The sequence below is a fragment of the Fukomys damarensis genome, unplaced genomic scaffold, assembly GCF_012274545.1.
Source record: "Fukomys damarensis isolate Sample0158 unplaced genomic scaffold, DMR_v1.0_HiC HiC_scaffold_17, whole genome shotgun sequence".
In the NCBI taxonomy this organism is placed as follows: Eukaryota; Metazoa; Chordata; class Mammalia; order Rodentia; family Bathyergidae; genus Fukomys; species Fukomys damarensis.
This window is the reverse complement of record NW_022900929.1, coordinates 77,438,886-77,461,282: the sequence shown is the minus strand read 5'-3', so window position 1 is coordinate 77,461,282 and position 22,397 is coordinate 77,438,886. Positions and strand designations below refer to the sequence as shown.

General features: G+C 42.3%; 1 protein-coding gene across 13 annotated transcripts in view; it reads left to right on the top strand.

Moving 5' to 3' along the window:
- The window catches only part of Cep152 (centrosomal protein 152), a 98,198-nt gene that overhangs the window by 62,687 nt on the left and 13,114 nt on the right, over window positions 1-22,397 (top strand). For 9 of the 13 annotated variants that reach the window (XM_010632471.1, XM_010632470.1, XM_019208742.1 and 6 more), the window contains exons 23-29: window positions 402-543; window positions 4,654-4,821; window positions 7,728-7,824; window positions 8,560-8,663; window positions 10,482-10,635; window positions 10,879-10,988; window positions 13,438-14,683. In XM_010632471.1, the coding sequence (XP_010630773.1) occupies window positions 402-543; window positions 4,654-4,821; window positions 7,728-7,824; window positions 8,560-8,663; window positions 10,482-10,635; window positions 10,879-10,988; window positions 13,438-14,417 (1,755 nt within the window). In that variant the 3' untranslated portion in view covers window positions 14,418-14,683. The other 4 variants (XR_781890.1, XM_010632476.1, XM_010632477.2 and 1 more) reach the window with 3 other exon arrangements.

Below are 22,397 nucleotides of genomic sequence, written 5' to 3'. Positions count from 1 at the left end.
AAAAAAAAAAAAAAAAAACGGTGTACGGTGTAATGAGTCTGACCCCTGATGTGATGAAAATGTTTTGCATTCTCAAGAATAATCTTGGTTTCCTGTTGTTTGTCCTGTGGTTTGTTCACATCAACCATTCAGACCAGCTCAACTTCTTATGTTTAAAGGTTCAAACTGCGTCCCAGCAGCCTCCCCAGTCTTCCAGTAGTGTTCTGATTGGGAACTCGGCCATCCCAGCCAGTCCCTTGCAGGGTGACTGTATCACTAAGACCAGGAGGACAGGAACCGTGCTGGTGCAGGCCAAGTTGTTTTCAACCTATGTTCTTTTAATATTTCTGTACTAATATTCTAAGTAGAAATGTACGTGGTGATTTTCACAAGGCGCTAACTATGAAGGTGATTTATTTCAGAGGAATGTGTCTGAGCTTTCCACTGGCCCAGCCAGCGAGGACCCTGGCAGAGGAGACCCTGGGGTCCCAGCGGCCCCCCATGCGCCCCCTCCAGGACCCCACGCCCAGCCCACGGCTTTGCCAGCAGCAGCGGCGGAAGCTGGTAATTGGGTTTTATTTCCATTGGACTTCATAGCATCCATAGTCGCCATCCCAGAGAGGACACAAGGAGATCAAAGATGGGAAGTTTTCTGAATGAACAGAGGTGAAATATTACTCCGTCTCAATGCATATCTGCCTGCGAGAGCCCTTTTTGTGTTGAGATAGCAGGGCTGATTGACTACTACCTTCATGTGGTTTCCTTTCCGTACATAAGTTATTCTTACAAAGAGAATAATGGGAGTTTTAATAGAGGAGTCACATTTTTATTCACTCACTGTTGAGAAATCAAAGGTTTCACATAAGAGAATTGCTCAGTAGTGGAGATTTTTCTCGTACAGATTTTTGATGCTTACTTCAATCCTTGTTTTTTGTTTCTCGTGTTATGTGTTTGTTTGTTTGTTTTTGCAGTTTTGGGGAATGAACCTAGGGTTTTCACACTGAGCTACATCCCCAGCCCTTTCTATTTTTTGAAATAGGTTTCCTCTTAAGTCACTAAGATGCCCAAGCTAGGCTGAAATTTGTGATCCTCTGCCTCAGCCTCCCAGAGTGCTGGGATTACAGACGTGTGCCACGACGCCCAGCTTTCAGTCCTGGTTCAGTGGAATTCTTGCTGAAGTGTGTTAGAGGTTTCCTAATTGGTGAGTTTGTGTTTTTAGGCCAGGGGCAGTGTGTTTAATGTCTTTTCCAACGTGTGGCAGAGTGAATGGTAAGCACTTTGTGCTTCTTGAACCTCTGAAGAATTAATACTTTAACTTTTCCTTAGTGGCTTACCATTGTTGCTAGGGAAAAGGGTGATCATACTTGGACCCCCGTGCCATGTATTCAGAGCATACTTACTGAGCAGGAAGGGGCTGTTCTTGCCTAGTCCCGGAGGTTTCCAGGCCAGGAATTGGCAAGTCCTTTGTGTGTCTCCATCCTTTTTAGGGTATTGACCCCTGGCAGCCTGCTCCTGCCTTGAATACACAAATACACACTCACACACGTGCACATACATTCTCCTTTTCTGCTTCTTCTTTGCTGTTTCCATTGGAAGCTGGAAAAGAACTAACAATGGACAGGACCAATCACACCTACGAAGTCACCCTTCCTCTCCACACATTTCTCACTCAGTGGCAGGGTTAGGTCATCTCAGCCAATCTGCCAGCCCTCAGAGGTCAGGTGACAGTTGTTTTTCTCAAGGATCCCACCCAGATCCTTTCCCCTTCCAGATTCTAGATAGTCTGGAATATCTTATTGCTCATTAAACGGATAGCAGTTCTCCCTTAATATGTATTTGCTTCTTACTTTACATTTTATATCAGCTTTAGAATAGCTCGAGAAATACATTTTCATATATGAAATAGGAACAAATACTTTATCAGGAAGTCCTGTGAATGAAATTAGTCCTATAAAAGAAATTAGTTTGGGCAGAAGACAAAGCACACCTATAATTTATTTTTCCTTTTCAATCTTTTTTTCCATTAAAACACATCAGTAAATTCATTAGGAAGAATTTAATCCGAAGCATATATTAAAAGATTAAGCCCTGCTGGGCACGGTGGTGGCACATGCCAATATTCCCAGCACTCTGGGAGGCTGAGGCAGGTGGATTGCAAGTTTGAGCCCAGCCTGGGTAACTCAGTAACTTAATGAGAAATAGTCTCAAAATAAGCAGTAAAAGGGCTGAGGATGGAGCTGAATTTAATCCCCAACACCCCTTCCCAAATTGTCCTTTACAATCTCACCACCAGGGGCACTACTGTTGACAGCTTGGTTACGTTCCCTTTCTCTTTTTTTTTTTAACAACTTAACTATGAAACATTTGATACTTGCCAGAAGTATACATAATGCATAGTAAGTTAGGGGGACTGACAGCTAGGAATTCACTACCCGGCTTAAGCGGGAGAGCATAACCGGTGCTGTTGGTCTACAGTCCCAACCACACTGCATACCACAACTTGTGGGAACAAATAGTCTGATTTTTTAAAAATCAGCTTTCTAACCTCTTGATCAAATATGTATATATCCTAAACAGTTGCCGTATCTTTTTGTCTAAACGTTATAGAAATGGTTTAGTATTTACTATATTCTTTTTTATTCTGTTCTTCATAAGTTGCTGTTTTCTTCCATTTCTCTTTGGTGCTAATGCACTGCTCTGTAGTCTGTTCACTTTTACTGTAGAGAGCACTGCTGTATGAATACTACCACCATCACGTGTGCTTTTGGCAGTGGGCACTTGCTTGGTTTCCAACTTCACAAAAGTGTCTTAAGTAAGAAATTAATGTCAGTGTATGGTACAGTGTGATTTTCATGGATCCTTTGATGCCCAGACATATAAATAGCACCATTTTAATGAAGCTAAAAAAGCCAGGAGAGAGCTGAGAATAATTTTGCTGGATCGGCGACTTCATATTAACACTTTGGATATTGGTCTCTTGGTCTGTGTCAATTTGTATTTCTACCTTCCTATCAACTGCATTTATAGTCATAATCTACCTTTTATATTTTTTATCTTCATTGTCTAAATTCTATAATATTATGAATAGCCATAGCTGTTATTTATCATGTGCTGCATGCTGTGTGCTGGTCCAGCACCAAACCATTTTTATACATTTATGTTTTCTAATAGTTTAAAAAATGATTATTTAAAATCTGGAGATAATGTCAAACTTACAGGAAAGTAGCAAAATAAAAATAATTGCACAGGGCCAGGGATTTAGCTCAGTGGTTCCACTGCCTGTTTCACAAGCGCAATGTCCAGAGTTCGATCCCCTCTACCAAAATAAAATAATTGCACAGAACAGTGATGTGGAAAAGATACATGTACTGTGACCTTTTATGTCGAACTACCCCAGTCTGGATTTTCCAAGAGTAGGAATATTTCCATCTATAACCGTAGTGTTGTAAATTTGACATTTGATAAAAGCATCAGTGTGCTGCTGTGTGTATCCCAGCATTGTCAGCGTTTTCCGCTCTAGTGCAAGAGTCTGTCTGGGCCGGGAATTACATACACTCACGTGTCATTTGTCTTTGTCTTCTTTCCCACAGCCTCTCTGTCTTTTATGGCAGTTTTTGAGAGGAATGCTCTGTTTCGTCACCTTTTTTGTCTGAACCTTTCTTGTTTGGGGTTCTCTGTTTCCTCATGACCATATGCAGGCTGAACTTTCTTGGCTGGGGCACACAGCATGGGGATCTGAAAGTGTGCTCAGTGAGGTTGATTTTGATCATCTGATCAAAAAATTGTCTCATTTCTTCATTACATCGTTATTGGGTTTTTCTCTCCCTTTCAACTGAGCAACTTATGGAGAGACACATTGAAGACCTTGCAGATATTCTTCTAAAACTTTCTCTTAGATTTGCCCATTATTGGTGATTCTTACCAAATCTAGTCTCTGCCGTGGTCGTTACAAAATGATAATTTTCCCACTCCAGACCTCTGTCTGAGGAATCCTCCCATCATTTGCCTGTGTGTATTTACCACTCTATGTCCATCCACCGGCCCACTTATCAATCCATCGGCAGGATTGTTGGTGTGACTTTCAAATTCCTATTTATCCAGAACTTTATTCATCTTAGTTGGTTTAATTAGTGCGTGCTCAGATTGTCCCAGATTCAGCTGGTGGAGCCCCTTCAGATGGGCCATGTCCTTGTTTCATGTCCGTGTTTTTCTGTGTGTTCTTTCTTTTTGGCACAACAAGATGTTCCAGTCTCATTTTGACATAACTTCACCCAGTATCGGAGGCAGCCATTCCTTGAAAATCCTTGGTTCCTTCTGGTAGGGAGTGGCGTTCATTATTAACATCTGAGCATTGGGTTTCATAGCAATTTTAAAGTAGATGGTAGGTCCAATTTTACATGGTTACAACACAAGCCTCCGAGAGGACAAGCAATACATTGTAATTCTCACAGCCAGTAAAGAGTGAAACAGGGTTTAACCCAGCTGTCACTGCTTTAAGCATCCTGCTCCTTCAGTTACATTATGGCTTTTGTCTTGAGTTATCTCAGCTTGTTCCCCCCCTTTCTCCCTTCTTCCTTTGATTCTTTCTTCTTTTTTTTCCTTTTCTCTCTTTTTTTTTTCTTTCTTTCTCCCTTAAATCAACACTGATAAAGTTTTGTCATTTGATTTTCACAGACAAGAAAGAGATCCTTGAAATTAAAGATTTATGCTGTGGACAGTGCTTCCAAGAAGTTGAAAAGTCAAAGCAAGAATGTGAAGACCTGAAAAGAAAACTGGAGAAAAGCTGTAGGCATCTTCAGCAGTTAGAAAGGAAGCACAGAGCTGTAGTGGAGAAAATCGGAGGTTAGCACTTGGTTCGTTACCAGTATGAAGCTCTTCAACCCCTGTTAATGTGCACACTAATTCTCCTTGGGGACTAATGTAAATCAGTTAGGATCTTATTTTTTTACTAACTGAATTATTAGTAAACTCAGAAGTGGACAGTTGCTTTCCCACAAAAGCTTCTCATTGCTTTCTTCCTGTCCTGAATGGACAGTGGCTGAGGGCCTGACTGGTCCTGCCATGCTCTCAGTGCTAGAGGGTCTGCTGGGGTCTCGAGAGAGCTGCACGCTGGGGGAGAGGCATAAGCAGAGGCCAATGGGGCCGGGCCAGGCTGTCCTTCCAGAAGGGACTTCTCCCGCCACTTCCCAGGCTCGGTGCTCTGTGTTTGGAGTGTTTCAGTTCCTTTCTGTCCCTGTTGGCTTGCGGATGGCGCTGTGTCCGTCACACGCCCTGCCCTGCCCTGTAGTCTGGCCTGGCTCTCCTTCCTGAGGTCCCTCAGTGGGTGCCCGCTGCCCTGGCAGCCTCTTCCTGCCGCTGTCTTGTCTCATTCACCCCTCAGGGCGCAGAGTCCACTAGAACCAGACGATACATCTGCTTATGAACAAGCTGAATACCAGGGCCACAGAGAACTGTGTTGTCCAGAGAGACCAGGCATTGAATAGGTTCATTTGTTTTCTGCATTCGCCCTTCTCCCATCTTGCCTGGACCGTGGCAGCCCCCTACCCCCCTGCCATCTGCTTGCCTCTCCAGTCCTCCGCAGAGCAGCTAGAACAGCCTTTTCAAAAGCGAGTTGGCTCATGACACTTCCTTGTTAAAGCTCTTCTGTGGCTCACCGTGGCCCTCATCACAAACCATACACTCTTAAATTTCATATCATCTGTAACGCTCTACCACTGAGCTACATCTCCGCCCTTTCTGTTTTTTATTTTCAGACTGAGTCTCCCTAAGTTGCCTCAGTGGACCTCCAATTTGGCAGTCCTCCTGCCTCAGCCTCCCGCAGTGCTGGGACTACAGGTGTGTGCCACCACACCTGACTTCTCCAGCCCTTTTCCTCAGTAGAGCCATGACATGGTTGTCATCATTTGGCCCCCAGCACAGCCCCTGTCTCTGTCCAGGTCCCTTGACCAAGACTGCTGATCCCATAGCCCTGTGCTCTCTCGCACACCCTGTCTTTGTGTTTGTTTACTGCCTGTTCTCCCCACTGGGGCTAGAGTGAGACAAGTCTGTCCCCTGCTGGGCACGTGCCCTGCTCCCGGCATCAAGCACAACCGCAATGTGTCGTTGGCCAAGAAGCCACTACCACCTGCTGTATCACGTTGGAGAGAGCAGATTCCAGCCTGGGGAGTGCGTTAACAGTGCTGAGATGAAAGGTTTAACAGCTCTGCTTCTCTCTGTAGCCCCTTGGTTCCTCACAGAGGCCAGAGGAGAAAATGACATCTTTGTCTAACTATAGAGATAAGATATAGCTCTTGTAAAATTTGGCAAAAAACTTAATGGCAATAACAGTTGGATATGATTATTATTTGTAAATAACTACCATTTGTCCCTGCACATCATGATGATTATTTTGCATAGTGATCTTTGAAGCTGACAGCTTCTGCAGTTCATAGACAGAAATCATCCTAGGAGGTCAAGGGCTCCCCTCAAAACATGGGCCAGTAAAAGGATTTTTTTTTTTTTTTTGGTACTGGAGATTGAACTCGGGTCCTTGCGCTTGCAAGGCAGGCCACCGAAATGCTGAGCTAAATCCCTGGCCCCATGGGCCAGTAAAAGGAGTCCAGGCCATTGAACAATTTTACTTGCATTTTTGTCTTTTAGGTGATAGTATATTTGTGACTGTGACTGCTTCTCTTTTGTGTACTGAGTCCCATTTTTCATTCTCCTGTGAGATTTATTGAAGTGTGGGCGTGAATGGTACAGGACAGGTGTCGCCTCCGTCACCAGGGGATGAGGTGGCCAGGCCCTCTGGAAGTGCTGTGCGTTCACTGCCTTAGTGCTGTCGCCATCTCTGAGGCGCAGACACATGGGATAAAATCTCAGGTTCAGGAAGACTAGGTTGTTGGCCTAGGCTCATCCCACTAGCTGAGCTAACCCTGGCCCCATGGGCCAGTAAAAGGAGTCCAGGCCATTGAACAATTTTACTTGCATTTTTGTCTTTTAGGTGATAGTATATTTGTGACTGTGACTGCTTCTCTTTTGTGTACTGAGTCCCATTTTTCATTCTCCTGTGAGATTTATTGAAGTGTGGGCGTGAATGGTACAGGACAGGTGTCGCCTCCGTCACCAGGGGATGAGGTGGCCAGGCCCTCTGGAAGTGCTGTGCGTTCACTGCCTTAGTGCTGTCGCCATCTCTGAGGCGCAGACACATGGGATAAAATCTCAGGTTCAGGAAGACTAGGTTGTTGGCCTAGGCTCATCCCACTGTGAGAAGCGGGGCTCATAGTTAAGCGTATGTCTCTCTGACACCAAAGTTCAGGCTTTCTGTCATGCCACTGAGACTCTTAATGGTCTCCTTGTCTTTTGGAAGTCTTACATTACTTCTAGAAATGGCATGTAGTTAAGGTTAGTATTCTTTTTGTTTTACAGTGACATGTAGGTGCACACTGACCTTATCCTGGGATGCACGGGAATGTGGGGTTAAGGAGCTCAGAGGCTTCCACAGAGCTTCAGTGTGGCTGGGAAAACAACACCCAGGCCTCAGCCTCGGATGGGAACCACTTCCGGGACAGTGGGTGACCAACCAAAGCAAGGGAAGATGGTGGGGTGGGGGGTTCAGTGCTGAGGAAATAGACCAAGGAATGGTCAGACCGGGCCTTATCGGGGATGGGCGACAGGTGGTCCCTTCTGTGGATGTGTGTGTATACTGGGGACATAGAGGAAGGGAAGATGAGGGGAGAAACTAACGTACTGTGAACTTTCTTTTGTAGAAGAAAATACTAAAGTTGTTGAAGACTTAATAGAAGAGAACAACGACATGAAGAACAAATTGGAAGAACTGCAGACACTCTGGAAAGTGCCGCCAAGGTAGACATTACTATTTTAAAACTAGCTTGTTCTAAGTAGTGTTACATTTTTTGAGACCCTTCATATTTTTCTTACATAGCAAAAAAATATAAAAAAGAAATAAATCTCCCAAATCCCATCCCCAGAAGATATTCTATGTTAAGCCATTGTTTTGTATCATTTAAGCCTCTTTATATACACATACCGTGTACACAGCATGTTTTAAAAGCAGGGATTATTATAACCCTTTATTAATTTAATATGATTAGCAAAGCTTTTTTCCAAGTTATTTGATGTTTTCCTGTAATATACTTCTCAGTAGCTTTATACATTTTCATTATGTAGAAATACCATTTCTTCACCTCCCCTTCCTTCCTTTCGTGTGATACTAGGACTTGAACCCAGGGCCTTTACACTGAGCTACAATTTATGCTGTTAATCTTTTATTTTGAGACAGAGCCTTGCTAAGTCCCTAAGCTGCCCAGGCTGGGCTCGAACTTACAGTCTTCCTTCACCAGCCTCCCGAGTGCTGGGATTGCGGGTTTGCACCACCGTGCCTGGCTACCATTATTGATTTAAGCAACCTGACTTTTAAGTGATTTCTACTTTCCTCTTATGTGTGATGGAGATCCTGGACTAGGAAATGTTTAGCACATCTCAGCTGCTTATACGAGAAGCTACGAACACACGTGTGTTTGCCAAGTGAAGCTTTTTACTTAAGGCCTCCATCTCTGCCATCTTTGTTTTGTCCCCTAGGTCACAGTCTGAAGGGGCCGTGGAAATTGCTTATCGGCCCGGTAACGAGCAGGCTTTGGAAGAGCTTCGCGGGCAGTACATTAAAGCTGTGAAGAAAATCAAGCGTAAGTCCCTGACATTCCCAGAATTTCAGGGAGGGGTTGGGCCATTTTATTGCTGTGAAATGTAAACTGGAAAGTTTCTGAAAACTACCTTTAATCCCATTAATACTATTTGAAAATTTTGTAGTAATGGATCATTTTGCCCAAATACTATGTTTTGGAAGAGGCATGAGAGTAGTTACTTTTATATTATTGATCATCCCATTTTTGTTGTTTAAATATTTGTATAAACTAAAAATTTAATAATCTTACAATCTAAGTTGAGAGGAAAATGGCAAGTGACTTTTAAATTAGCAGGTGTTACTTTCTAACATCAACTTTTTGGAGGCTCTGGCAATGAATGTAGCTGGCAGTTGACCTTTTACTTCAAATAGCTGTAAATTTGTTTGCCCAGACTTTGTCAGTCACTATCAGGAGGTACCAACCACTCCGAAAAACATTCCTCTTATGTATGTTTTTTCAATATGAAATACTTCCTCCTTTTTCATTACCAAATAGCTCAAAATGTATGTATGTCACAACATAGTGACAGTGTTTATATAGGAAAAATGCTTGTTTGCCTCCTAAAATTGTATTCACTTTTTGAAAAACAGGGACAGGTCTCAAATTCCAAATACGAATAGATGCCAGGATCATGTAAATGCTCTGAAAGGCTCTTTCAGTGCCAGTAAAGAGAGTTTGCTTCTCTGTTCTTGCTGGTGCTAACAAAGGGTGTATGTTATGTCCAAGCAGAGCAATTTTGGGTTAATTGTCTACTAATTAGGAAGTGAATTTTTAAACATTTTTTTATCCTAACATAACTTTTGCGTGTGTGTGTGTGTGTATGTGTGTGTGTGTGTGATGTTGTATTTACATTTTAGAAAGATGACCGGAGGTTTTGAGTTGACATGTACTTCATTTTAATTTTCCCAACTCAAATATTGAAGAAACCCCACTCCTCTCTATTACTTTTGCATAGAATGCCTAGTTTTCACAGCTTGCTGACATTAACAGAGCCATTCCTGTGTGAATCGGCTTCGTTTACTTATGAACAGTGACATTCTAGATGAAAAGCATGGTCCTGGATTTAGTAAACGAAGTTTGCCCTGACTAATCATAGCCCCAGTCAAAGCTTTGTTGAGTCAAAAGTGAAGAGAGGATTTAAAAGCTGTGAGTTAAGATTTTGAATAAATTTCAGAAGAAAACTATAAATGTCTGGCAGTAGCATTTTGTACATATCTGTCATGTGATATTATATTTAGTTAGGTACTTAATAATGTATTACATTAATAAAAGAACAGGCCGGGGATTTAGCTCAGTGGTTCTGCCGCCTGCCTTGCAAGCACAAGGTCCTGAGTTCGATCCCCAATACAAAAAAATTTTTTTTCTCTTAAATTAATAAAAAAGCATGGACTTTCAGGACGAAAGAGAAGAAAGGAGTCCAGCTCATACAACCTCCTTTTCTTCTTTTGTTCTCCAGTGTCTGTTTTCTCTTCCTTTTCTGTTCACCCTGTGTATTTGTCTTCTCTTAACTGGGGATCGAGTAGAGTTGCAGTGTTTGCATTTCTGTGTGGCACATTTATGTCATTTCCTCGTTAAAGCGTTCTGGAATGTGACGAGGTCCCCCGTGCTCCCTTCCCACGGTGGCTTTCATCAGTGAGAAGGACCAGCGGATCACCTCTCTTTGGTCCTGCCAAGATGGGGATCTGGAATGGCCCAGAGTTCCCACATTTAAGCTCTTCCTCCAGTCACTTCCTCCCAGAAGAATGGTCTGCGGTTGTCCCTCTGCCCCCGCAACGGTGCTAATGCACTCTCCTCCCGCGGGCTCTCCCCGCCCTGCAGGTGACATGCTCCGCTACATCCAGGAGAGCAAGCAGAGGGCTGCGGAAATGGTAAAGGAGGAGGTGCTGCGCGAGCGGCAAGAAACCGCCCGGAAGATGCGTAAATATTACTTGATTTGCCTCCAGCAGATTCTGCAGGATGACGGCAAAGAAGGGTGCGTTTGGGCTAAATGGACAGCTGTCCCCAGCTCCGGGGCAGCGGGTTGTCACTTTCTAAGCATTTTCCTCAGCCTCAGAATTAACTGCTGCTCTGTGACCACCCCTGGGGTTTGAGATAGGTTCACGGTTGTGCTACCCTAACTGCTGGCAGAGCTATGAGGAACACAAAGCCTAGGGCTCTGGAAACTCATTTTTTTCATTTAAACTGTTTAAATTTTATATCCTGGAATTCCCCACAGGGCTGAGAAGAAGATTATGAACACCGCTAGCAAACTCGCTATGATGGCCAAGCTGCTGGAAACCCCAACTTCTCACAGGCCCCCAAGCAAAGCGGCAGCGGCCCAGCCAGGTGCGTCCGGCCGAGTCACTGGTGGCTTCCTGTCTCTTCCTCTGTGGATAGTCAATGTTTTTAGTGTGAAAAAGCACAGAAGAGCAAGGAGTGGGAATTAATTTATAGAGCTGTGTCTGTGGGTTTTACTTGAACTAGAAATTTACACAGAGGAGCGGAGTTTCCAGTTGAACAGGTAGAGTGAGTGTTCCCACCACCTTCCTTCCCACTGTTGACTCCATCCCTACCTGTGATAGGAAAGATTTTAAGCAGCGAGTAAAGAGAAAAATACGAAATTTTAACTGGGTTTTAAATGGCTGTAATCAAACTCTGTTAGAGGCACCTGTGAGCATATCACATTTTGAAACTCAATATCAGTACAATTCAGAGGCACTAAATAAAAAATGTTTAAAGAAAAAGGAGAAATTGAACAGACCAGAAGTTATGAGAAATTCCGGGAGGAAGAAGGTGGAATCTGACTGAAGGTGGAAAACTTGAGGTCTGTTTCCAGACAGTGACAGCCACACACAGGCGGAATGTTGGAGCTGGGCCACCGTGTGCTGCTGAGTTCTGGGCTCTGGGGACACCTTGGGCTAGGTGGTTGGTGTTCTGGAGCAGCAGTGGCCAGGCGGATCCCCCCCTTGACCTTCCTATCCCTTCTGTTCCCGCCAGGCAGCAGGCAGGGTCCGGGACCAGGCACGTCCAGAGGACCTGGCCACCCACATGCCCAGTGTGCCAGCCGTGAGAGCTTCCCACCCTGCAGCTCATGCCCCCTTCCTCCCAGCGACGCCTTTTAGTGAGCAGAGCAAACAGACAGGTTACTCAAAACAGCTAAAGGATAAGCATGTGACCAAGATTCCCCATGTATTTGCAGAAAGCCACCACCATGGAAAAAAACCAGACTAACCACAAAACAAGATCAGTAAAATTTACACCTAAGGCAACAGCGTTAATAGAACAAACAATGGAACCTGAGAATATTACAAAGTGTAGTATTCTTAGAGACATGACAGGATATCACTGCAGAAATTAAAATATGCTAAGACTTACTATTTTCAAGGAATATTATAGATACCTATAATAATTAGCCATTCCTAGAAAAATACAGACATGTATATGTGTTCAAATTTAAGGAAAACAAACGAAGGAAGAGAAACGGAATATATACCTTTCACATGAGTACAGGAAAACTTTGGAAGAAAAAGTTCAATCTAACAAAATCAGAAAAGAGGAGAAAAGCAAACCTAGAAAACATGGGTAAATGGAAGATAACAGCATCAGCAATTAAACTAACTGTAAATGGGTTAAACTTACTCCTTAAAAGCCCGTGGCTTACCAGTTGTGGTGGAACATGTCTATAATCCCAGCCCTCTGGGAGGCTGAGGCAGGTGGATCACAGGTTCAAGCCTGGCCTGGGAAACTTGGAGACACAGGATGAACCTGTCTCAAAATAAAAAATTTTAAAAAGGGCTGGGAGTGTAGCTCATTGCAAAGGCCCTGTGCTCAATCCCCACTAGCTACCCCCGCAAAAAAAAATAGAACCACAGCTTTCAAATGGGTTTGCAAAATATGGGTATTTTCTCTTTTTATAAGAATTTCAAAAATGCAAAGTGAAAGGAAGGCGAGTGCCATGCCAAGCAAATGCAGTGCTGATACTGAATTATAAAGACAGTGCGACGTCAAGGTAAGTTAGAGCTAGCACTGAAACGGGCAGTGACGATGGAACACACTACTTCCTTCTGTGTACAACATTCATAAAGTTTGAGCTGATAGAAATACATGAAACAGAAAACACGGCGCACCCCGTCACACTGGGAGAGCCCTTACGTGTTTGTGAACGTCTAGAAAACTGGAAATGGATTATTCAGGAACCCACAAAACATTCCTCATATAATTTTCTTCAAATTATTTTATTTTTATTCCTCAAATAATGGCCTAAGTGTGGAGCAGTGGTGCAGACTTCCACAGACTCCAGAGACCAGGACACACTCTTGGGAGATTTGGTATCTCAGACTTTACGCTATGTGGCTTTTTTGTTTCTATTCTGATTCGGGACCTCAGTCATGTAAATCAGACCTTTTAGCTTTTGCAGAGGGGTGTACGTGCGTGCATGCGTGTGTTGGCTTGTTGGGTTTCTTCTGGCGAACTTTCTTTGCCACAGACTCATCCTTGACATCAGAATCAGCCAGAACTGAAAACACTGCAGCCTACTCTTGCAATACTGTAGCATCGCCGGCAGGAAGTGATGGACAGGGTGGATCGCAGTGATAACGTGTCAGATCTCGCCACACTTTGTTTAGTTAATACGTATAAAGGAATATTTTTACAGGTCTAGCATTGGTGCAGTTTCTTTGAGAAGGATTAAAATATACATGCATTCTTTGGGAAGACATAGAACCATAATTTATTCTGTTTCAGCGTTCATTTTCTCCTAATGTGTGTTCCTCTGATTTTGTTTTCCTGGCTTCAGAGATGCTAGCTGAAGTTGAAAAATCAAAAAGAAATGATGCGAACCAGAGCACTCCCTGCTACCTTGCAGCCACTGTCCCCAGAAGCGAGGGTGAACAAGCCCCTCAGAAGGGGGCTGCTTGTAACTTGCAAAGGCGGTTGGAGGACTCCGAGCACAGAGACACGAAGCGTGTGGGCTCCCGGGGGTCACTTCCGGACTTCCGGCTTGGGGACGGCCTTTGCAAGCACCAGGACGATTCGAGGAAGACCGTTTCTCCTGAGTTGGCGCTGTGCAGGGGCGAGGGGGGCTCAGCTTTGCCCCGGAAGAAAGAGCTCCTTGGTGGCACAGACCCTGCCGTGTTTCGGCACCCAGCCGCACACCCCCTGCACAGAGTCTGTGGAAATAAACCCTCCCCGAGATGCAGTCCTGGGCTTGCCGAATCGGGGTCTACACTCGCGGCCTTTGCAGAGTCTCACGGAAGACTGGGCCTCAGGGCGCACACACCGGGCCGGGAAGACGCCGCCTGTGCACCCGGTCCAGGTTCAGGTGTCCTGGAAACTCCAGTGAGGGACAGGGGCGACCTCAGCAGCTCGTTCAGCTGGCTGTCAGACAGCACCACCTTACCTTGTCACAGTCTGGAAGTGTCATTCTTGTGTGACAGGCCACAGGGAGCTCTGGATGTACTGGGTGAGTCTGTGAAGTTCAAACCCTTCTCGGCAGCCAGGGGCCTTTCGGAGACAGAGAATGGTGGTCAGCCGGGGAAGCATCAGAGAGACCGAGCTGCAGACCTGGCGCAGGCCGCCGGCTCCCAACAGGTGACTGCTCCTGAGACTCGCGCTCACACAGCCCCTCCTAGGGCTGATCTGTCCCAGTTGGGTTTCAGAACCCTGAGCGGCACCACACCTGCTCCTGTTGGCCAGCAGCCTTCCCGACAGGTACCTGCTCACCTGTCCAGTCAACAGGACAGTGGCTTTGACAGTCCACTTGTCAACCTGGACTAACTGTGCTGGATTTAAAAAGAATCACTAATATACCAACAAGAAAAGTGAAAGAGGAGACTTCATACTGAAAAAATAGTGGGCTTTGCCTACTTTGAGATGTTTTCATAACATCTTCTCTTATGAGTAAAGTTTTCTCATAAAACTACTTGAGATATTTATATTGCCTTAATCTTCTGAAGGCCAGATGGTGTATGTGTAATCTGCTTTTGTGTGGTGCTTGTATTTGGATGCTAAACCGTCTATTTTTATACTTCACAATTGGCTCATGCCGCTGTTAATTAAATAAAATTGCATGTAATCTATAGACTTGTCATGAATTATTTTGCACTTCATGATACAGACATGTTATGTTGACATCACATTTGAAATTCACCTAGAAAAAGTACAGTGTAAACTTTACTTGCATGTATGACCAGCCAGATACAATTTTTTAAATTAGCTATATTTATAAGGCTGTAGACCTAAAAGAGACATCCTTTTCCTGAAAATAACTACATAAAATTTCAACTCTTGTTTTCAAAAGAGGTTTTGTAGGCTGGGCTGGTGGCACATCTCTGCAATCCCAGCCCTAGAGGCCGAGGCAGGAGGATCGCTGTGAGTTCGAGACCAGTCTGGACTACATAGTGAGTTCAAAGGCAGCCTGAACCATGCATCCAGCGAGACCCTGTCTCAACCTGCCCCCCATAAAGGGGTTACAAAATGCACAGCTTTGTCCTGGTTTCATTGTTTAAAACATTAGTCTGAACTTGTTCAGTTGATATTTTAATTACTTCGAATCACCTGTCTCCAGAGATTTTTGTCTCTTCTATGACTTCACATTTTTCTTTCATTTGAAATACCTTTTAGAAATTTAAATAAGCTTCTTTTATGTAGTAAAAATGTAAAACTTTTTCTTTTTTTTTTTCCATTTTAGTGCAGAATTGGCTATCACTGATGTGGGTCGAAGCTTATAATTCTGAACTGAAGGACACAAAATGAATGACTACCTAAATGCCATTGTTTTAGATAAATTATTTGACAGTGTCGTTGAGTGGAATAAGAAAATTTTAGGGGTGTTCCAGAGATTCTGCAGTTTGGGGTGCTATTTTGTGTATATTTTGAGATTAACGCAGTATATTTTCGCTCACAGAACCAGGCTAACCGGTAGTGGTGGTGTGGCTGGCAAAATACACTTTCCTCCTCCGACCAACCACCATCTCTGAAAAGCAACAGCCTGGAAGTGAAACTTTTAGAACCTGGAGAGCTTTGTCGCTTTAACTGCTGACCGGATGTAGATGAGCCCAGAACTTTGCCCCGGAGGTCAGTGTTTGAGCTCAGGTGTTTCAGATTGATGCAGGAATCTGCTGAAATCCAGCACTACGGGTGATGGCAGAGAAGAGGGAGGTGTTGCTGCCCTGACATTGTGGCCACACAAACCCCAGGTTGTGGTGATGATCGCTGGGTTTCATTCGCTAATGCTGTATTAGGGGTTTCCCATGTGAGTTCCCAGGGGTACTGGCTTCTTGGTTTCTTTCAGATCTTGGTCTCTCCTAGGTGAGTGGTAATGCGAGGTGAAAAGTGTTTCTCTACCTCTGTTTTCTGGAAGAATTTGTGAAGGGCTGCTATTACTTCTTTATATGTGGACAGAATTCACTGGGCGAAGACATGTAGCTGGCACATATGTGCAGGGGGAGGTTTTTTTTTTTTGGTACCTGGGATTGAACTCAGGACCTTGCATTTGCGAGGCAGGTGGTGGCACTGAGCTAAATCCCTGCCCCAGGGTGAGATTTTTTAAGTCAATTAATTTTCTGGTTGTAAAGCTATTCACAATTTCCAGGTCTTTATTGGGATTTGACAGTTTTAAAATTTTTGGTATTCTGGGTCATTTCATCTTTCTCAGTCTAGCTAAATGTTTTTTCAAGTTTGATTTTTTTTTTCCTTCGAAGAACTTTGGTTTTTAAATTTTTTTCTTTATTATTTTTTATTTCCTTTTTCATTGATTCTCCCTCTGATTTTCTTTCCTTCTGCTTGCTTTAGGTTTAATGCAACTTTTTATTCTAAAAGTGGAAGTTTAGATTTTTTTTTTTTTTTTGGTACCAGGAATCAAACTCAGGTCCTTGCACTTGCAAGGCAGGACCCGGAACCACTGAGCCAAATCCCCAGCCTGAAGTTTAGATTTTTGATGTAAAACTGTTCTAATGTGGCTGTTTAAAACCCTGAGGCGCCTTTACCCCACTATTTAAGCTGTACCTCGTATTTTTGATATGGTGTGGTTTTGCCTTATTTCTAAGAATTGAGGATTTTCCAAATGTCTTTTTTGGTGTTTATTTTTATATTTCTTTGCTATTGGAGGATATGGTGTGAGAGATTCCAGTCCTTCAATTCTCTGGAGACTTGTTTTCTGGCCTGCCTGCCCTGTGGTCTGTCCCAGAGTGTCCATACACACCAGAAACAGTATGTTTGTCAGGATGGAGACTTGAGAAATGTCTCTTACATCATCAGTTTGGTTGGCAGTGTCAGGTCTGCTATAGCCGTGCTAATTTTCTGCTTTTTGTTCTTTTAGCTATCAAGGATGACTGTAATCATTAAACTGTCAGTTCCTTTCATTCCTATCAGTTTTTGCTTCATGTAGTTTAGGGATTGGTTGTTAGCTGTAATGTAACCTTTATATTCGTTACATCTTTCTGATGTACTGGACACTTTGTCATTGTTATTGGTCTCTAATAATATTTCAGTCCATTTTGTCTGTCATTACTACCACCACTCCAGCTCCCTTATGATTACTGTGTGCATGCTGTCTTACTTTCTCATGTCTGAGACACAAAACCCATACCACAGATTGAAGAGGGAGAGAATGGTTTTGGTTCACAGCCAGTCAGCTGGCTCCAAGGCAGTGTGGCGTAGTTCGGGGGCTTTGCAGAGAAACAGCTCATGGCATGGCGGAGGAAGAAAAGAGAGATAAAGGAGGAAGGAAGGAGATAAACCAGTCCAGGCCATGCCCCAGTGATCTCCTCCTCCAACCAGCCTTCGCCTCCCAACAACACACCCACCTGTAAACTCAACAGTGGGTGAGTCCCGCATCACAGCTCCAGGACCCAGTCACCTCCCAAAAGCTTTGGGGACATCTAGATATAAACCACAACACAGCACAGATCTTTTGCTGCCTTTTTATCCTATTTGTATCTTTTAATTTGAAGTAGCATATTACTGGTTCTTGCTTTTTTTTTTTTCCATTAGACAAGCTTTGCTTTTTCATTGGAGTTTTTAGTCCATTGAAGTTGAATGTACTTATGGTTAGATTTGCGCTTGCCATTTGGCTGTTTGTGTTTTGTGTAGCTTATGTCTCTTATTGATTTGTCTTTTATTGTCTTTGATGTTAAACAGATACTTATGAGGCTATAATTGTAATTACTCAAATTTAACTTCTTTAATTTTCTGAGTGATGACTGTCAGTGTTATAATAAGCATCTAACTTCTTAACGTCTTTCAGATCAGTACTATCATCTGGTAAAATACAGCAACTTTCCTCTAGATTAGTTTTATCTTATTTATATATAAATAAGTATGATTAATGTTATATTCTTTATAAAATCACATCTTCTAAAGAAATTAAAAATGGTACAAACACATTTATAGTATATTAATATACATTTATGTTACCCACATATTAACCATTTCTTCTGCTCTTCATTTTGTCCTGTGCATTTAAGTCCCCACATCTGTGGTCTCATTTGATTTCATTATAGTATTTCCTTTAGTATTCCATGTACAGCCAAGATGCCAGGATCAAATTCTCTCAACCTCTAAGAGTTTATTTCAGATTTGCTTTAGAAGGACAGTACTGGATGCGTTCAGATTTCTTGTTTGACAGCCCCCCATTTCCATGTCATTCCATTGCCTCAGGGCCACCACTGCTTATGCTAAAAGGTCAGCTGTGCATCGTACTGTTCTGTACGTATGAGTTGTTTTTCTCCTACTGCTTTCCAAGATTTTCTCTTTGACTTCCAACAGTTTGAGCAGGTGTATGTAGGACTGCATTTATTTCTGTCTGTCCTACTTAGGTTTTGTTGAGCTTCTGGGGTTTGTACATTAATCTTTTCTAAAAATCAAATTTAGGCCAGGTGTAGTGGTGCACACCTATAATCCCAGCACATGGAAGGCTAAGCATGAGGATCACAAGTTCAAGGCCAACCTGGGCTACCTAGAAAGTTCAAGTCTTGCCTGAATTACATAGCAAGGAACCTGTCTCAAGAAACACAAACAACAACAAAAAAATGAAATTTAGGAAGTTTTGTGGCCACTATTTCTTCAAATTTTTGGAAAGTTTGTTTTTATTATTAGTGCCTATTGATTTTATAAAATATGAAGTTTCACTGTGTACCCATTTCCCCCATTACCCTTCCTAAACTCTCCTCTGCCTATTCCCTTCCTCTTGTCTAATAATAGTCTCTCTTCTATTTTCATTCCTGATATTTTTTTAGATCCTACATATTAGCCAGACCATGGATACTTGTCTTTCAGAGTCTGGCTTATATCACTCAACATGATGATCTATCCATTTTCCTGTAAATTATGAAATTTTATTCTTCATGACTGAATAATACTCCACTGTGTGTCTGTGCCACATTTTCTGTATTCGCCTGTTGATGGGCACCTAGGCTGGCTCCATGTCTTGGCTATCGTGAATTGCACTGCCAGAGACATGGATGTGCAGGTGTCCCTGTAACGTGCTCACTTAATTCCTTCAGGTACATACCAAGGAGTGGTGCAACTGGGTCAGAGGTTGCTTTAGTTTAGTTTTCTTTGTGGAATCTCCATAATGATTTTCCAGAGTCACTGTACTAGTTTATACTCCCACCAGTGGCATAGAAGCATTCCTGTCCCACTTCCATCCTCACTAGCACTTACTGTTTTCTCTTTTCTCTATGACAGCCATTCTGGCTGGGATGACATGGGATTGCTGTGTGGTTTTGATTTGCGTTTCCCTAGTGGCTGAAGATGTTGAACATTTTCAGTACACTTTTTATATACTTTTTGACCTTTTGCACTCCTTTTGAGAATTATCTGTTTAATTAATTTGCCCATTTATTGATAGGGCTTCTTGAGCTTTTTGTAGGATTTTTTGGAATGTCTTTTATTGTTGCTGTTTGTTTTGTTTTATTATTTTTATTTTTTTTAATTGAGTTTATTGGTACATTCTAGGTATACAGTACAGTTACATTCATTACTGGGATCTTGTACCTTTACATGACAGGTCTTGGTTCTCCCTCGTCCTTTTTTCCCCTCGTCCCTGCCCTCCCTTCACCCCCTCTTTCCCTCTCCATTTACAAACACTATATTTCCATTTTTTCATTTTCTCATATTTTTTCTTTCCCTTATTCCCTTTGCCCTACCCTTCCCACTTTCCCTACACCTTTAGCCCTTTTCTTTCTATTTTACATTGTCAATTATCTCATTAAGATCTTATATACTATTATAGTTTTTCACACCAGAGAAACTATTCGGTATTTACACATGTGTGACTTATTTATTTCACTTAGGAGTATATCCTCAAAGTGTATCCATTTTCCTATGAATGAATCTAATTTCTCATTATGGCTGAGTAGTATTACATATATTTTAGGTATTCTGTCAGGACAGTACCTGGCAAAAAATGTTCAGTGCTTATGTACGATATCTCTTCATTTTGTTGATTGTTTCCCTTGCTGTGCAGGAACTTTCATTTGATACAGTCCCCTTTCTCGCTACTCCATCCTATGCTGTCTGAGTCTGATTCAGGAAATCTTTGCCTGTGCTTATTGCTTCAGCTATTTCCTCTCTGACTTCTAGCAGTTTCAGAGATTTGAGTTTTTTGGTTTATGTTTCATTTTCTGTTGTGTGAGTTTGTTTGGTATGAGGATTAAATCAAGGACCTTCATGCTAGGCTAAATCCCCATACCCTTTTTAACTTTTTAATTTTTTCTTTCTTTTGTTTAATACTGGGAATCAATTCGGGACCTTGTGCTTGTGAGGACTTTTTAATTTTTTGAGACAAGGTCTTGCTAAGTTTGGGCCAGGCCAAACACCTCAGCTTTCCAGAGTGCTAGCATTACAGCATTCACCCCCATGATCAGCATAAGATTTGGGTCTAATACTTAGATCTTTGATCCATTTTGAATTGATTTCTGTCAGGGTGAGATATATTGGTCTAGTTTCAGTCATCTACATTGAGTATTCAGTTTTTCCAGCCCCATCTGTTAAAGAGGCTATCTTTTTCTCTAACATATTTTTGTCTTCTTTGTCCAGAACCAGATAGTTGTAGTTACATGGGTTTGTTTCTGTTCCCTCTATTCTATTCTATTGGCTGACACGTTTATTTTTGTGATGTGCTATTTTTCTTAACTATGGCTTTGTGGTATAATTTGGAGTTGAATATTGTCATGCCTCCAGCCTTTTTGCTTAGCATTGCTTTGATTATGCTTGGTCTTTTGTTACCATTTTTTAATGTTGATTTTATATCCTTTGTGAATTTGCTTATCAGTTCTAAAACTCCTCTGGTGGATAATCTTATTCAAAAGAGCCAAACATCATCACTGGAAGAAAGAGAGCCTCTTTAAAAAATGGTGCTGGAGAAACTGGCTTTCCACATACCCAGGATTAAAACTAGACTTATATCTTTCCATGTGAATTTTAGTGTTATGATCTAGGTCTAGATTTTCCCCCAAATGTTCATGTGTTCAGAGGTGGGACTTTTGTAAGGTGATTGACTCATGTGGGTGTTCTATGCAGTGAAGTAATCCACTGATTAATCTACAGGTCAGTGTTCTGTGAGGAGATGGGGCCTGGTCTGAAGAGGTGGTCACAGGAGGCAGGAGCTGGAGGGGTGCATCTCCCTCCCATCTCCTCCCTTCTCTCTTCACTTCCGGGCCACCATGATGTCAGCAGCTTTTTGTCTGCCGTGCTGTTTCCACCTCAGAGCCAGCTGACCATGAAACCGTGAGCCAAAATAAACATCTCCGTTAAGTTGTGCAAGTCTTCTGTCCCAGCGACAGAAAAGTGGCTAAGACATTTAGGATTGTTTTTGTAGTTCAGTGAAGGGTATTGTTAGTATTTTGATGGGGATCATGTTGAATGTGTGGTCACTTTTGGTAATATGGCCATTTTAACAATAGTTTGCCCATCCATGAACATGAGTTTTCCCATCTTTTTCATGTGTTCTTTAATTTCTTTCTTCAGTATTCTGAGATTTTCTTCGTAGAGGTCTTCCACCCCTTTGATTAGGTTGATTCCTAGGGATTTTTTAAAGCATTTGTGAATGGAATTGTTTTCCTGATTTCTTTCTCAGTTCATTATCAATGTTGAAGAGTTACCAATTTTTAATGTTGATTTTATATCCTTTGTGAATTTGTTTATCAGTTCTAAAACTCCTCTGGTGGATAATCTTTTTCAGAAGAGCCAAACATCACTGAAAGAAAGAGAGCCTCTTTAAAAAATAGTGCTGGAAAAACTGGTTTTCCACATGCCAAATATTAAAACTAGATTCATATCTTTCACCATGCACTAACCTAAAATTGAAATGGCTCAAAGATCTAAATATTAAAACAGAAGCAGTAAATCTTCTGGAAGACAGAATGGGTAGAATGCTTGAGGACATAGGAGCAGGCAAAGACTTCATGAACAAAAACCCAGACCACATAAGAAATATTACAAAGAATCAACAAGTGGGACCTCATCTTACTAAAAAGCTTTTGCATATCAAAAGAAAAAACCAACAGAGTAAAGAGACACCCACAGCATGGGAAAGCATTTTTACCAGCTATTCATCAGACAAAGGACTATCATCTAGAATATATAAAGAACTCAAAAAAACCAGACCCCCTCAATTTAAAGATCCAATCCAAAAATGGGCATCTGAAATGAAAAGACACTTCTCAGATGAAGAAGTAGAAATAACAAATAAATATATGAAAAAATGTTTACCATCACTGGTCCTTTGTGAAAAGCAAACTAAATCAACACTGA